The 16,870-nt window shown below is 36.6% G+C and overlaps 1 protein-coding gene across 5 annotated transcripts in view; it reads left to right on the top strand.

Annotated features, from left to right (window-relative positions):
• Window positions 1-16,870, top strand: part of LPCAT1 (lysophosphatidylcholine acyltransferase 1) — a 64,041-nt gene that overhangs the window by 32,971 nt on the left and 14,200 nt on the right. For all 5 annotated transcript variants that reach the window (XM_075022752.1, XM_075022756.1, XM_075022755.1 and 2 more), the window contains 2 exons: window positions 1,695-1,777; window positions 13,285-13,410. In XM_075022752.1, the coding sequence (XP_074878853.1) occupies window positions 1,695-1,777; window positions 13,285-13,410 (209 nt within the window). The remainder of the gene's footprint in view (window positions 1-1,694; window positions 1,778-13,284; window positions 13,411-16,870) is intronic.

The following is a 16,870-nucleotide window of genomic DNA, read 5'->3' as shown; positions in this document are numbered from 1 at the left end:
GAACTGACATGCAAGCAATCTTGTGAAGAAAGGGTATGTGATCACCTGCACATGTAGTTTGTTTTGGCTCATGTCAGTTTGTTTTGCTGGCCTGTCAGCTTCAGTGTTCATACATCCATCAGCCTGCAGCAGCTGAGAGTTCTTCTCTTAGTTTTGTTAGTGGTGCTGAAATGATAATGCTGTTTCTGTCCAGTTAGGTGTAGACATGTAGAACACGTCTGAAATCACCTCATATTCCAAGTTGTCCCGATAGCAAATTGCTAACTCAAAGTAAAAGAAATAGAATTGGGCTTGGAACTCAAAGAAACAATCTTTCTGTCTCTGTTAGCTTCACAGTCTTGTCCTTTTGTATATTACATCACATCAGGCTGGTGCCACCTGCTTGTAAACCTAGAAGACAGGAGGCATAAGTTTTCAATTGCAGTGGTGCATATAGGGAAAGCTGTAGCAAAACCAAAAATAAACTAAAGATTTTTCCATCACTGAATACTTCTAAGAAACAGACAAATAATGGCAGCATTTTGGGTACTGCTGATCATACCATTATTCTTTTCTGAAAATATAGCTAACTTAATAGTTACTGAGAAATATTTGCTTAAATGATAAAATTTATATTTATTCTCCAATTCTTATTTTCTTTTGTAAAGACCAGTGTGAAATTTCTGGGTCATAATTCCCATTTTGTATTACCGATAGGTAATTATATGAAATATAACTAAGCTTATTACACATTTGGTTTCTACTTCAGAAGCTTTCCGCAGGATTACAAACATTTTGCACACTTGGTGCATAATTTATTTCATTACGTAGGATTACTAGGGGAATTGTCTGTGTGGGACTGAACAGGGGTGGGAATTGGAGTGATCCTTTCTTGTTCCTTCTCTCTGAGAAGTTAGTTACTCGGCAGAAATGGGATGTTTGAGGGTTTTTATAGGCAAGACTGGCCATGATCTTGGGACTTGCATATTTCAATGAACACTTAAAAACATAGCTAAAAGCTAGAAGGTCTATTAATATAGGCCTTCCCATTTTGAAAGCTGCCTTTTCTCTTGCAGGTCTCCAGCAGTTGTGGTTTAATTTTCCCTTTCCAACCTCGACTGTTCTGTGGTTCTGTGGCCATCTGCATTTATTTAGAATTTTTCTTTCAACTGAGTATTAATATCCAGTGTCCAACTTGAAGGAGAAATTTTTCAAAACATCCAACAGCAGAAGATAAAAACACTTCTAATGTGTACATTAAGCAGTCATATATGATTCAAAATGTGCAGGGGGAACAGTAAATACCTGATGTCCTGAGAATCTGAATTCTTGATATTTAAGCTATAGAGCAGGTAGCAGGTGCTTTTCTTGGTTATCTGCTGAGCAATACAGAATGTAAGAGAAAAGTTTGTGCAAGAAAATGCTAATACTTTTAAATAATTTAAAAATTCCTGGTCTCACTTATGAAAGGAAGGTAAAGCTCTACTTGGGTTCCATGAGGTAAGAAATGAGCAGGGTCACTGTTATGTGAATTTCTAGAAGTATGATGCATCCTTAAGCATTTAAGAGTTCCATTTTTAGTTTTTTTAATAGTCCTTCTGTTAATATTATTTTGTAAGTAGCAACAAACTGTATACATTTTTCACCATAGTGCTATAATCGAGGTTGTTTAAAATGTTAAATATTCTTGGTATAATTCAGTTCTCTGTATGCAGTTTCTGCCTGTGTATATTCCTTCAGAAGAAGAAAGAAAAAATCCAGTGTTATATGCCAATAATGTCAGACGTGTAATGGCAGAGTAAGTATGTTTTAATATGGAATAAAAATACATGTGTGATTTTAATTTTAGGATCAAGAAAATGTCATGAAATCAAGTCAGTGTAGTTGCCTGCTTGCAAAGAAGCTTATAGTCTGCAGTTGTGTATACAAAACTTCTTATGTAGCAGTTGCCTTCCTCTCTGAGGAGGCCAGGGAGCCACAAATACAGCAGGAACTGTAGGAGTTGGTGGTTTTGGTTCTTCTTTAACATGTCTTCATATAACAAGCCAGTTCTGCTTGCTGCTGTGGATATTTAGTTTTCTGGGGTGAAAGGTATAGTTGAATTTTATGAAAGTTAATGTAACTGAATTTTGTGATATTGAGGTTGCATTTTAAGCTATGACTTTTTAAATGAGGTTAAGGACAGTTTCCCATATTCATTGTTAGCCTGTGGTTATTTCAAATAGTAAAGCACAGGAAAGCTGCTTCTGTTGGAAATAGGGCACTGATACAATGCAAACTAATTGAAGTTGAATGTTAATGTGAGGATGCTTACAACACTTGTCTATAGTGTATAATAAGGCCAACACTGAATACACAGACCTTCATTGTCTTTTGTTCTATTTTTTATTAACCTCTCTTGTTCGTTCATTTTTGTCCTTTCAGTAAGTCTTCCATTTGTCAGTAGATGTTCTTTTCAGTGTTTACAGAGGACCCTCAGGTGTATGATCATTAATAACTCTTGAAGGATTTATGAACCTTTCTACTCCTAATTTTGAAAGAACTTGTGAAATCTTAATTTCCTTTCTGTAACTTCTCTTCTGTTTTTAAGTTACCAGTTTCAACCAAAGGCCAGTTTGTAGACAAAAACTGGTAATTCTTCTCTGGTTTATAAGGAGAACCCAGCTCTGTGAGTTTCCTTAAGGATGTTGGGCCTGTAATACAACAATAGATCAATAGTTGATCTGTTGTATGAAAGGACAGTTCTCACAAAAGAAAAATAAAGGATCTGTTTGAATCAACCTGTCTTAGAGTTGCAGTGGCCTCAAAGACTTTTGTAGTTAATTTAAGACAGTCAGCTGGCACTACATAAAAGTGTTGTCCCCAGACTTTGGGTAGAAGAAGGCTCTATTATGAAACCTTAAATCTGAACTCTACTTCAATCAGATGACAGGGATTGTGTGGTATAAGGAGAAATTTTGAAAGACTACAGAAGTTTACAACAACTTGCATGTTGAAAGCCTTCCCTTCTATGTTTGCTTAGGAGGAGAGCAATGATTTTCCTTTTCCTTTTTGTTTCTTCCTCCCACCTCTGAAGAATTAGGCATTTGGGGTAACAGAAGTGGGATGCAGGTCTAAAGGGAACACTGTCAGAATGGGGACAGCAAATATGGCTTGCTTTGAGATGAAGAAAAGGCTGCAGATGCTGTGTTGATGTGAAAGGAAAATAAATGTGTTTGGATATCGAAGTTCTGAAGTTAAAATGCAGATGGGACTAAACCAGAATGCTGACTCCTGGATACCACGGATTACTGTAGACCAGTTAAAATAACATCAACATAGCCAAAATTTATTTACTTCTGACCACTTCCAGATCCTTACTTCTCCTGGCAGTTCTCCAGACTCTCCCAGTTAGCTCATGTGCCTTTTGGTGTAGGAGATACCAACTCAGATGCTGCCAGTCTATTTTGGAGCTCTAGCAGTTGCAACTCTAGCACCTCAGGTGCTATTTGGCATTAGCATTGCACCCTGCATTGCTGAATAAAGGACAGTATTACTGCTTCATCTGGATTTGTCTCTTTTTCTTGAGGATTGAATTGGTGACGGTGTACCATTTTGATGTCAAGAGGTCAATTCAGTAACTGTTTAGATGTCTGCTTTCCCCTTCATCCCTGCTGTATTTTTCTGGAAGAAGAGTCTAATGCTACTGGATATTTTATAGCAGCAGAGGTGGCAGTCCCAGCTAATAATGCATTTGTAAGTCTAAAACCAGTGTTGCAGCAAAACCTTCTCTCTTGCCTCTGATTTCAAGGGGAATTGATAGAACTTGCTGAGTGCAACAATAGATATGCTTTCCACTCCTGAAATCTGTTTGCCTTCATCATACTCTTGTCTTGTGAACAGCTTCTGTTAAGTGTTGAAGAAAGCACTCGACAGCATGGCTGCTTCTTATGCTGCTTCTAGTCGCTGACTCTGTGGAGAATTTTTGGTTTAGCCTTACTTGTTTAGACTTTCTGTGGGCAGCCACAGATGCGAGTGATGGGAGTCTCTAGATAGTTCCTGTTTGCTTATATATAAACTGAATATTTGACAAAGGAGTTGCTGTCATGCACAGATGTTTGCTTCCTTAGGACATTAGTTTCTTGCATGACAGATTAATTTACTTGCCCCAAAAGTGAAACCAAAAGTGAGCCTGGCCTTTTGGCACTCTGCTTTAGGCCAGGGACTTCAAGCGTAACTGTTCTCCTATGCTTCAGGTTCCCTCAGGCAGCCATACCAATAACAAAGGAAAGGCTGTCTTTTAACTGTTGTAGCGCTCTACACATCTTCATTGTATTCCTTCTCATCTGGGATAACAAGGATTGTATAATTTTGAAGATGCATTCAGGTGTTAACCAACCATTTGAATCATTCATCTTTTCTGCTGCCATATAGCATCCATTTGAGTATGAATACACTGGTTTGTTTTTCCTGGACCGTGTTGGGGATGATCATCTCATTGATGTGAACGTTGTGACGAGAAGTTACTCAGGACAGATTACTGTTCTGCTCTGCAGGCACCCTTTTCTGCTGCTTTGCAGGACCTCATCTCACAGACTTTTTTTTCTAAACTAAACGTAGTTTATGTTTTAATTAATTCAAATGTAACATGAGCTGATCTTTTCTTGATTGATGGTGTTTTTCAGTATTTGTGCACTGATCTGTCACCAAATTCCACAAGAATCCAGGTGATATATTTCTGTTTTTTAAAGGATAGTGCTGTGGTAGAAAATGAATTTAAGGCTCGCAACTTCTACAGACCTTTCAGTTGCACCTGTGGATATTTGCTTCCTGCAGTGCTAACTTGCAGTCATACCTTGTGTTGCAATCCTCCTCATCAAGAGGATGAGCAAGATCCAAGCCTTAGTGGTTGATTGCTTTACAGCATCTATAAAACCCCAAAATTTCTTTCTAAAAGGCTTTCTTAATCTCACCTGTGCAATTACCAGGTTTTAATGTCTGTGATCTTCAACCTTTTTTCTCATTGACAGATATTTACTCAGTAGTATTGGGCCAAAAACTAGATCATGTGCAGTCTTGTTACAGCCACTCAGCTCACTGTTTCTTCTGTTTTGGGGATTATCTGTGTAATCAGAACTCATGCAGGATAGCCACTGCTGCTGAATAGTTACTCCATGCTTGTCTTCCCTGGGATCATTTTCTTATTGTGCACAAAAGGTATGTGCAAATTAGATTAATCTACTGTTTAAAATATGGACCCCTACTTACTCCCTGTCAATATGCTTTGGATTTGATTTTTCTCATATAACCTATTTTCTTGAGTGAGTCTGTCGTCTTTGGTCTTTCTGGTCTTGCTCTGACTTCTACTCTGTTTCATTGATGTCCATCTCGTCCACAACATGCTGTCAGGAAGTGTGTTTAGAGTCACTTTAAATAACTGAAAAAGCTGAGTGCTTTTAAATATGGCAACAATCCATGCAGGTTCTCCCTTTAAAATAAATAAATAAGATTAGGTGATATCTTAAAGAACACATGAAGTGAATTAAACTTATTGTTCTAATACAGTTCTGAAACCACCATGCTAGTAAGTCATGCCATGTAGATACACATTATATTGGCTCACTTTTTAAAGTATTACTTAAAATTGCAAAATCATCATTTTGGTCTTCATGTGTGAGCTGTTATCACCTTACATTGATGGTAGTAAACATGGATTATTTTGATCTGTTAATTTATTAATTTCAGTTCTTACTGTTTCTTCTATATATCTTCTAATTGTGTCAAGCTTTCTGGCCTACATTGTTACATTTTTATTTTTGCTTTTTAAAAAAGTATTTTCAAAGTATTAACTCATGATTTACTGGAACTACAGTAGTGTTGTAAAATCATCGGTGTGTAGACTTGAGGCTTCAACCCTAGCTCTTCTAGAATTATCAGAAACAAATCATCTGACCTTGCCATCATAAGTATTTATTTTTAAAAATGCCTCAGTGATAAATAAAACATCTTTACTGCTGTTAAAGCATTTGAAAGTACTTCATGTTATTCATAAGATATGTCATCTTAATTGTTTCTTGATTTAAAGTATTTATTGCATGTGACATCTTTTTTTGCCTCTTGGCAATTTTACTATCTTCAGTTAGTAATAGCTTGTGTCACCGTTTACATTTTTTTTCTTATGCTTTAAAAACAGTCTTATGCTTCTTAGCTGCATCAGTTGCAACTTTTTCTCTGTCTTTACCTTTCCATATTGTTCTTATGCATCATAGTTTCTAATTTACTGATACCCATTTAAAATTCATCTGTTTTGTGGTGGGTTTGTATTTCCCTAAAAAAAAAATAAATATTAGTTGTCTGTCTTCATTGCGGGATTGTAGCCTTTTGCCTGCTGAATTGATTCCTCAACACCTAATTTTCATTAGCACTTTTATTCTGGAAGACAACTGATAGTTGTAAAATAATCAAAGTACTGTTAAGAGTATAGAAATACTGCTTTAAAGAAAAAGTAGGTAACTCTTCCACTCCCACTTTCCAATACAAAATTTGTTAGTTTTCTTACTATCCATTAGGGCTCAAATATATTTAAAAGGAGTATGTCAGTAGCTCAGCTTCTAGTTAGTTGCATGTACCTAGCTCTGTTCATTTTGTACACAAATGAAGCCATGGTAGTGCAGGCAGCTAATTGTGAAAATCTGCACTCCAGGCTTTTTTTTGTGTAAGTAACCTTGCCCATAATTATAGATGGAGGCTGCTTCGATAATTATACAGAGACCTGTTGGACACTTACTAACATATAAACGCAATTTGCTTTGCTTTAGTTTGTTAGTTTCTCTTACAGAGACTGTCTTCAAAATAAAGAATAATATGGGTTAGATGGTACAATTTGAAAACAAATGCGAGTTAAAACATTGCAGCTTTGTTAATTTTTTTTATGCATATGGCAGATGTTTAGACCAAGACCTGATGGAAACTGGACACCTTTCCCTCTTTGGTTTTTCAAAACTTAAGCACCTCAGAACTGAAGTTCTGTCAGCATCCCTGATTTGAGCATTTCATTTTTCTGATCTTTCTGGTGTTAGAACTCAGCATTATAACTACAGCCATGACACTAGCCAGGGGTTTTGAAGTTTCTTTTGTGGTGAGCCCAGAAAGGCAGACTTCCTGTAGAAATACCAAAATGTCATCGTCTGGTTTGCATTTTTCCAATAACTTTGTTTTTCTTCTCCAATTACACAAACACTTTAAGGCATGTTTTTTTTATTTACAGTAGATGCGCAAATCAATTGATGCGCAGAATGTTAGACATGGAACTTGAAAACATCTGTCTTCCTTATGTTTTCTCTGTCAAGTGCTTGCCAGGATCACTTTCCCCTTGTCGGAGCATGTCATGCTGTTAAAGCAGTAACTCTTATCAGCTTGACATGAGAATTATGGTTTTGCTTTTGAGAAATGAATCCTTTTTTTCTAGCATGCTGGTGAAGGCCAAAGATATTACAGATAGTCTTCTGTGTCCATTTCGCCTTTTGTATCTTCTACATAGTCAAAATGAGATTTTTATTATTTTTCTTGAAGGCTTTGACAGCATCAGAATGTGATGTCTGCCACTGTATGTGATATGGTAATGCTAGTTGCTGAAGAATAGCTTTGAGGATGTGGATTTGCAGTAGCTTACTAGTCTATCTTGTGACTATTTGTTGTATTTTTCAGTGGCCAGTTAAATCTAACTTTGGAAAAACTGCTGTGCTCTGTGCCTGTGCTGTCTTAAGTTTTATATGTGACTCTGCAGAAGCACTGCTTGGATGCTCAGCACTCAACTTTGTAATTCAGTACTTCTTTTTGTCATTTTTGTACCATCAAAGGCATGAGCATTAGTGTAAGTGGAATTACTGAAGTGCTGGAGTTAACAAGCATCCATTTGTTTAGGTTTCAGGCCATATACAAAAATGGAGATAACTACATCGTGCACTCTTTTATTTCTGTGAATGCTGCAAGTGTGGCTATGAGGCAAATATAGTTGCTGAACACGGTTAACTGCGCAGCTTCTTGCTAAGTTTATTTTCTCAAGGAAGAGATAATATTTTAAAGTTAAGTAAAATTTTGCAACAGTCTGGTTTGAACTAGATTTTTTGAATGCTGATAACACAAAGAGAATCCACTTCATTTTTCACCCCTTGAAGATTTGTGATGTACAAGCCTACAAGATCTTATCCAGACCGACAATTACAGGACCTATTTTCGTAACACAAGGGATAAGTTCAACTGTTAGCAGTTTCTTTTTCTGTCTAAAAATTAAACCATCATGAGATACTATGTTCTTGATGTGACCTCCATACTCTTATGACTGGCCTTTCGTTTGCTTATAGAAGGTCACAAAGTAGGAGTAGTCCAAGGAGAGAAAAGGGGCTATCTACCTTGGCCTTCCAAGACTAAATAGGTGAAACCTCTTCAGCTTGGGAAAGAAAGAAAAAGAGGGGGGAAAAAGTGGAGAGTTGTTTTGAAGGTCAGTAAAATCATGAGTGTTCTGGAAATGTATAGTAAGGCAAGTCCTGTTACTCTCCATAGCAGAAGAGATAGAAAGCACTCAACAGTAGATCAGCTAAAAGTAAATTGAAATACTCTTTAAAACATATACAAAATTGTGGCTTTCACTACCAGATGCATAAAATGAATCCATCAGAGCTGACATATACTGCAAAAAATTTGGTCCATCAGTGATTCTAAGCCACAGTGGTACAAATAATCTCTGGTTCAGGAAGTTCCTACACAGAAGACTACCATGTTTTGTATGTCTTTTTCCTAAACATCTGATAGTGAAGTAAAATACCAAATTTGCTATCCTTTTAATGTCTTCAGCACCCTATAAGGATTACAGCCAATTTAAAGTGGTTTTATTGAGTGGCCCGTGGAACATTTTTCTAGATTAGTTCACAGTTCTGCTTATTAACTGTGTAAAACATTTTGAAAATGTTTTTGTTAAAGCATAGATTCAGAGTGTCACAATATTGCCTGTACTATTTTCTCTCACTTTCCATAATATTACAGCAGTCACAGTCTGGTTTATGTTCAGAATTTTGTATGTATAGTGGATTGGTATGCAGAAGATGAGAAAGTTGATAATTTATTTTTATATTATGACTGCACAAGTGTTAGACACAGGGAGCTGTTTGGTGTGAGAAGTCAGAATATAGCAAGTACAACTGTTGCATGTAGCAGATTGGGTTTGCAAGAAGGCTTTTGGATTTTTGTTTGGTTTTGTTTTGGGATTTGTTTTGGTTTGGTTTTTTTGAAGTGACTTGCTGATTTTGGAATTTCATGTAATGTGGTGTCATGAAAGGTAAATAGCCAGTATTTCAGAGGTGGGATGGAGGGAGAAAGTTTCAAGGTATGTCAAGCCAAACGTGCACATCTGGCCATGTAAAAGTGCTGAACAGTAAAAAGGCCAGGCTCAGGTTAACTGATTGTGAAAGCAGAGATAGCATGAAGAAAAGAGGGAAAAAAATGCATCCAAATGAAGATATGGGACAAGCTGTTATATTCCTGGTTTATTAAAAACATTGGGTTGCACTTGCAATTTGCATCTCAAATTGAAATTATCTTTTTTTTTTTCCCTAACAGTTGAATTGAAGTAGAGGAAGATTGCCCTGGAGATGAGTTGGGATAGTTTGGTAACTGGTTCTGTAGAAAATCCTGTCAGTTGCAGCTGTACCCAGGCTTTACACTGAACTCTAGTATGCCAGTATTGTAGTATTCTAAACTGAAAAATTCACAAGTCTTAGCACAAATAATGAGCTTTATATGTTCCCCAGCCTCAGTTTTTTCAACATTCTGAGCTGAAATCGAGGTCCTTTTGTGTTAAACTACTAGGTCTATAGAGCTTGTGATTTACTTTCTGAACTCAAGAGCCCCTTGAACTCTAATTTATCTGGCCTTGTTTGATCCTTTGACTGAACATCACTGTGAGCAAAAGTTGTTTCTTCCCCTTCTTTACTTCTCATATTTGTAATTCCGAAAGTCTGGATGTATATACAAACACACTGTTTCAGTTCATTTTGCTTTTTTTGGAAGTCCAGAGGCTGGAAACTTGCCAACAGGTGAGCAAGAGAAGATGCTTTTATCCTTCTCAATCCTGTTTTGTGTTTGTGTTGACACTGGGCATACCTGCAGGCATTAATTGTAGTGGGAATTTTTCCTGTACTAATAGCACTGTAAGTGTGGCCCGAATTCCGCTCCTTCTGTAAGGGGTGCATGCAGCTATAAAAAGATGCACCTTTTATTTTCCCCTTATGGTTTGGCTGAATCTGAGATGATGCCTACTTTTGTTTGGAATTTGTTCTGTATCACACATTTGGGTTTGGTTGGTTGTTGTGTTTTTTAATTCCTCTCTGGCTAGGCTCCTTCAGCATGTTTGGGGACCATTATTTAGGAGAAGTTATTTATATCTGGCATTGGCTCTGGGATGGCAGTCAGTCAGGCTTCTATCCTCCCCCCAGGCTGAGTGGCCTGATCTTAGTCATCTTTCTTTTGATGTGTTTGAAAAGCTGCTAGCTTTTAGTTTTAACAAGTTACTGCTTCTTGCTTTGGCTTGCCACCTTATGGTTATGTTTTAACTTGTCTGTCTTCTCTCTTTTACCTGAGAGAATGGGGTTTTTTTTAAAAAAAAAGTCTTTTTATTCTAATTGCCACCTTTAATCAGTTGCTGAGTCATACTGGATTTTTTTTGTCCTTTCAGAATCTTATTAATTAAGTGTCTTGTCACTTCTCCTGATTCCCTAATATGGTGTGTTGTTTTGTACCACAAATGAATGCTTTACCCTTTCAGTTTAACTTATTTTTAACCAGCTTCCCCTTTACTGTATAGTTGCCCTACGCTTCAGCTGATTGCCCATAAGTTCCTGTATTTCTGTTGTGTGCTATACCTACTGTTGCCTGAAGATCTCTTGAAATTTGGTGTAATGTGCCTAGCTGGACAAGATCTTTGGTTATTACCACATTCTTTTATATAAGCTGCTCTGGATAGTAGTGCTTTATAGTGTGTCCTTGCTGCTCTAGGAGTTCAGCTATTTCACTACAGTTGACAGGGAAGTTTATAAGGATGATCTAGTGCGCATGCAGTACAAAAGAAGGGCACAGGCAGTAATCTAAACTGGCAGGATAGACTGTCCTTCTTTCCTCCACCCCTTTTTCTTCTTCCAAGGAAAATTGATTTTGTATTGTATAATACTACACTGTATTAAATACCATCTAATACAAGTATTGACAAGTCCTGTAATACCTGATCTCTAAGTCAGGTGGAACTTGGAAATAGATTTAAATGCCCTCAGCATGGGGGAGTTCTTCATCTGGATTTTACACAACATTTATTACTACATTAACCATAAGTCTATGGGGTGAAATATGGTGTCACAAGGACTTCTTGTCTGTTCCATTAAGGTGGTTTACTTATTTGCAAATACTACTAGGACATTCTTCACGGGGGGAGTAGCGTGATGAAACAGGAACAGATCAAGAAGTGAAAAATTTGGAGGAACTGAATTTAATTGCTTAGGATCACCCATATAAGGCAATCTAGCCTTCAACAGTCTGCAGGATTTTAGGATGTCTTTTCTATGTACCTGTATCTTTTTGGTTTAGTTGGCTTTTTCTTTTTGTTCCTTCCTATTGTTCTTCTTCCAAGGGGGAAGCTATTCATCCAAAATCACTACCGTCTATGTCCTTGTTTTATTCATAAGTAGCTAATAAATAATACCTGATTTTTTAACATATTTGGTACTTTTGAGCTTGAAAATCTATTAGTGAGGTGTTTTTTCTGAATATTTGACTTGCTCAACCTTAGAGAGGAGAGAAACCCTGATCAGTAGCTTTTCTGTTAAGCGCATATCTTACTAATGTATTAGAATTCCTGAAGTTTGACAGTTAATTGGTGGATAAAAGAGAACTGGCTTGTGTTATTTACATTGGCATTCAAAGGCCTTGCAATGAGATTCTAGGGAAGAGGCTACTTAACAGAAATTAAGTTGTTACTGCATGAGAGGTAACTGCCATTACAGATCAAACTGTCTATAATAAGGTATAGAATTGAATGTAGAGTTTTCATCAAAGCCAAAATGACTGTGGCATGCCTCAGGGTTTTGTATCAATCTTGCCATTACTGTGTATTAACTTCACAGATGAAAAAGGTGGTTAGTAGTAAGGTAGAAAACCCTGTAGATGAAAAGAATGAAGGTAAGTGAAGAAAAAAATTTTGTGAAGACTTCATCAAACTAGAAAAAGCTGCACAAAGGAGATAGTGTTCCATACTGATACATGTAAAATCAAGTATAATGGAAAACATGGCAGATGAGTAACTTGTATGGAGCAGTGTTTGCTTTCTAAATTGCATCTTACGGTTGTACACTTAATTCTTAAAGGCCTCTTCCAAAGCAAAGTGTCTTTCTCTCAACTTTGGCATAGCAAATGCAGTGCAACTACAGTATCAGGATTTCCTTGAAGTATACAGTATCAGGATTTCCTTGAAGTATCTTTTGGTGCTGCTATTACTACAGAGCATCAAGTGAGAAGTATAGCAAAAATGAGTACTTAATTGTTTGGCATATGAAAACTTGGGAGTATTTTTTTCATCTACCTTTCTTACAGCTGTGCTGGTTTTGGCTGGGATAGAGTTAATTTCCTTCATAGTAGCTAGTATGGGGCTATGCTTTGTATTTGTGCCGAAAAAGTGTTGATAATACAGGGATGTTTTCATTATTGCTGAGCAGTGCTTACACAGAGTCAAGGCCTTAAAAATAACTTGTGTTTGCTTGGAGTTTAACTCTACTTGCTTTTATACTTCATGTTCTAGCCATTCTTTGTAGAGAAATGTTGCCTGTTGAATAATTTTAATTACTTGAAGGTAATAGTTGTTCTGCTCAGGTGATTATTGATTTATTAACATGTTAGTGTAATAATAATATAAATATTTAACATTATTAATAAATATGTATTTTTGTTCTAGATTAATTACTGTTAAACCCTTGTTATTCACTTCTATGAAAATATCACAGAATTTGAAAGTCTATGCACTGCCTAATTTTTCCCTTGTGTTCTTTTATATTTTCATATACATGTAAAGTCAAAATAGATGCTCTGCATTGGGTAGAGTACCATATTTCATTTCACATTTGTATGTGAACTTTCTTTTATGGGCTTTTCCTTATTATGGACTCTTCCTTATTGTTATTCAGAATAGAGAGCATAATTACAGGATTTCTTGTTATAAAAAGAAAAGTTATGATTCTGCATAGTTTTCTTAGATTATCTTGCTTACTGTGTTTCTTTGGTTTATTCAAGGGCATTGGGAGTTTCAGTGACAGACTACACATTTGAAGACTGTCAGCTAGCTTTGGCTGAAGGACAACTTCGTCTGCCTTCAGACACGTGTCTTTTAGAATTTGCAAAGCTTGTGAGAAGCCTTGGGTGAGCATATACAATATTTATATGTAAGGTGCATCTTTATTATATAACTATGTTGATATTGTTTTCCCTTAACAGAACAATACTGGATTTATGAATATATACGGAACATTGTCATATTACAATTGGGAAACACTGATATAAAATTAAACCAATACTGTTATCCACTCTCAAGCAGCACCTCTACATCATAACGAGTAGAGTAGGTTGTGAAATGCATATTTTCACAGTCTGACAAGTGACCAGAGTGTGTCTGAAATGTTCATTCCTGAACAAAACTAGAAGACACCTCCTGAAGAGATTCAGGAATATTGTGGGGTTCCAAATATTTGATACAGTTAAGAGTCAATTGCCCTTTCCTGTGACACCGATGAAGGGAGAACAGTGCTGCCATAGCAGTCTTGTGACTGCATTAATGTTATAACAGTGAGGGCAGAGGGGTCACCCTTTCCCAAGAAGCACAAAGTAGTGGTTGATCTTTTGAGTACGCTACTGCTAGATGGACTTTCTAACAAAACCGTAGCTTAGTATATGCAGTGTGGCTCCTCTCTTCTCTCTTCTCATAGTGTCAGTTCCCTCTGGCTTTACCTTTCAGAAAAGCTTCAGCAAACTGTGAAAAAATTCACGTAGACCGAATAATAGAACTTGTTGCTGCTGTTTTCCAGTTTTTCTCCTGCTTCTCCTCTCATCCTATTCAACAACCAGAAACTAAATTTAGAGCCTCATCCTATTAACTGCTTTAATATACAAACACCCTTTTCCATTTTTTGTCTCCTCACCTGAAAGTACAGGGCATAGTTTCATGTTTCCATTCTGTAATTTATTTCCTTTCACTAATTTTCCCTTCATCTTCCAGCTTGTGTACACAAATGAAAAAAAGAAGAGAAAGATCTATTGGAGAGTAAGGAATGTAGGACAGCATACATTATGCATTTGGATGACAAGCATATATTAATTTATTGTCGGGATCTCCATCTGAAAAGACTTCCAGTAGGATAGGAGAGACTTCTAAGGGGAAGCAAACATTCTTGCTTTGTTCCAAAGGCTCTGAATTAACAGTACTAAGAAAAATGAACAAACAAACAAAAAAAACCACCCCAAAAAACCAGCCACATCTCTTATTATGCAGTTGATAATCCCGGGATTCAGCTTAATCCTCTTGTTAAATTGTCTGGCTTCTGTCTGCTCAATTTAAAGCTGTTCTTTCAAATTATGTTTTTCTGGGTTTTTGTTTTGGCCCCTAAAACAATTATGTGCATTTGTGAGTGAGGTTCCCCACAACCCAAAAGTTCTCTGTCTGTTTTGAGCAATTGTACATTGGTGAAATATTATCCTGTCTTGATTGGATGTGTGCCAGTAAGAAGGCTATTACAATGGTATTTTTCTGGCACAGTTGGATGAAGATTGTAATATGACTTCATCTCTAATGCATGTTTGATGACGATGCAGTCATTTTGCTGTTTATTCAAAGGTTTTGAGGCCAGGGAGGCATTAAGATCATCCAGTCACATCCCTAAATAACTGGAACAGTAGATTTTACCCAATGGATTTTGCATCTAGTCTTAATACTTATTTTTGAGCAATAGCATACCTTCAAGGTAACATCCAGTTTTAAATGCAAGATTTTTATAGTAAGGCAAATCCAGACTTGGTTTTGGTTTAGATTCTTTGAAATCAAGTGATACCTCAATTTGCTACACTGGAGAGTTACTTCTGTTCATGTTACGTATCTACAGGATTCATTAACATTGTCTGTAAAACTTGCTTAGTCTGTGCTCAGCTGGATGGGATCCAATCCAGAAGTCATGCAGCCACAGCAGTGAGTTCTCATGCTTCATCTAATGAAGAGCTTGGGCTCTTAACACAGCTGTACAGCTGCCAGGTCACAGCTGGCTGAAACTCAGCTGCCTCATACTGACCCCTGTGGCAAAGTGATTGCTGTATCAATGAGATCAATTGATGACAGTCTCATCTTCTCAAATTCCTCATTCATTAGTTGTCAAGCAGTTATGCTTCTGTTGAGCCTGATAATCTATGTCTGACCAATGAGCTGATTACTAAGCTATATGCAATCTTTATTGTAGCTTTCATACATTGTAAATCCTTGGCTTCATTTGATGACTTATTCCACAATTAATTACCCCACTGCTTAAAATGGTTCTCTATTTGTACTTTTAATCTATTACCATGTTCTAGACATTGAAGCTTGTTTGGATTTTATACCTTACTGAAGACCTCTTTGGATATCTTCTCCTTCAGAAAGTGTTAATACAGTATAAATAAGTTTCATCTCCATCTTTTTATGAGATAGTTTTTATGAGCTGCTTTAGGGTAGTTGCCTGCAAGGAAATCCTTAAATCCTGATTTGAATTGTTTTGTTCCTATTGTATGAAACTTCTTTTCATTCTAATTTCTGCATTCACTTGGCCCCTGGACTAGTAGGACCTTCTAGCCTTAATTGTTGTTCCCCTTTCTTACGGAACCATGGCTTTTAGGCCATCAGTAGCTCCTTAGAGAATTCCTAGTTTTCAGTCAAGTGATTTTCTAATTTTCTGGGTTTGTAATTATTCTCAGTTTTAATTCTTTTATTTTCTGAATACTAGAGATATCTCTTCTCTCTTTACCAAAAAAAAAAAAAAGCCAAATGTAGCACATACTGCAATCCAAAGTAGACTTTTTTTTTTGTGACTGTGTTCTGCTTGCTATTAGATGAGGCTTATAAAGTCAGGTCTTGATGTAACCTGAAGTTTTGCTCAAGTAATTGTAGTCATTTAGGCCTTTTGCATCTCTTTGAGAGAGGGGGGAAGTATTGATAGCCTCGTCAAACTTCTAGCCAGATTAAGATCTTTTTGCTTATCCTGTACTTGATTTTTTTTCTTTTTTTAAACTGATCTCTTCTCATTTCTCTTGCTTTCTGTGTACCTGTCAATTTGTTAACATTCAGTACTCTACTACCACATTATTTACTTAATTGCTTCCTGGTTGTTTTTTTCCTCAAATCTTTCACTTTTAAAACCCCAGGTATGATTTGGAACATCTAGCAAAGGTGGATGTGTCTCACATCCTTCTGTTTTAGTCACTGTTTTCTACTTCCTGATTTTCCCTATTCATTCGACAAGTCTTTGGCAAATACTATTTAAAAATTAAGATTTTTCATCTATTTTTTTCTAATTTTTTATTTAGGCTAGGCAGCACTGATACTTGTACAAGATAGCACATTTTCTCTTCCAGTATGGTAGTTGGTTTCCACTTTGTGCATCAAAAAGCAATAAGTATAGAAAGTACAGCAAGAACATAATATGGTATCATGGTGCATGTGCATGTTATTATTGGTATATATGTGGCACAAGACCCTTTGGTTTGGCAGGTTCTTGATCTGGTGTATGGATTTAGTACACAGACTCTGAGGTTCTTTGTATTTTTCACTGAAGACAGTATGGCTTTGTTGATTATGGCTACTTTT

This window comes from Buteo buteo, chromosome 3, assembly GCF_964188355.1.
Source record: "Buteo buteo chromosome 3, bButBut1.hap1.1, whole genome shotgun sequence".
Taxonomy (NCBI): Eukaryota; Metazoa; Chordata; class Aves; order Accipitriformes; family Accipitridae; genus Buteo; species Buteo buteo.
The sequence above is the reverse complement of the archived record's forward strand: the minus strand, read 5'-3'. Positions and strand labels throughout refer to the sequence as shown.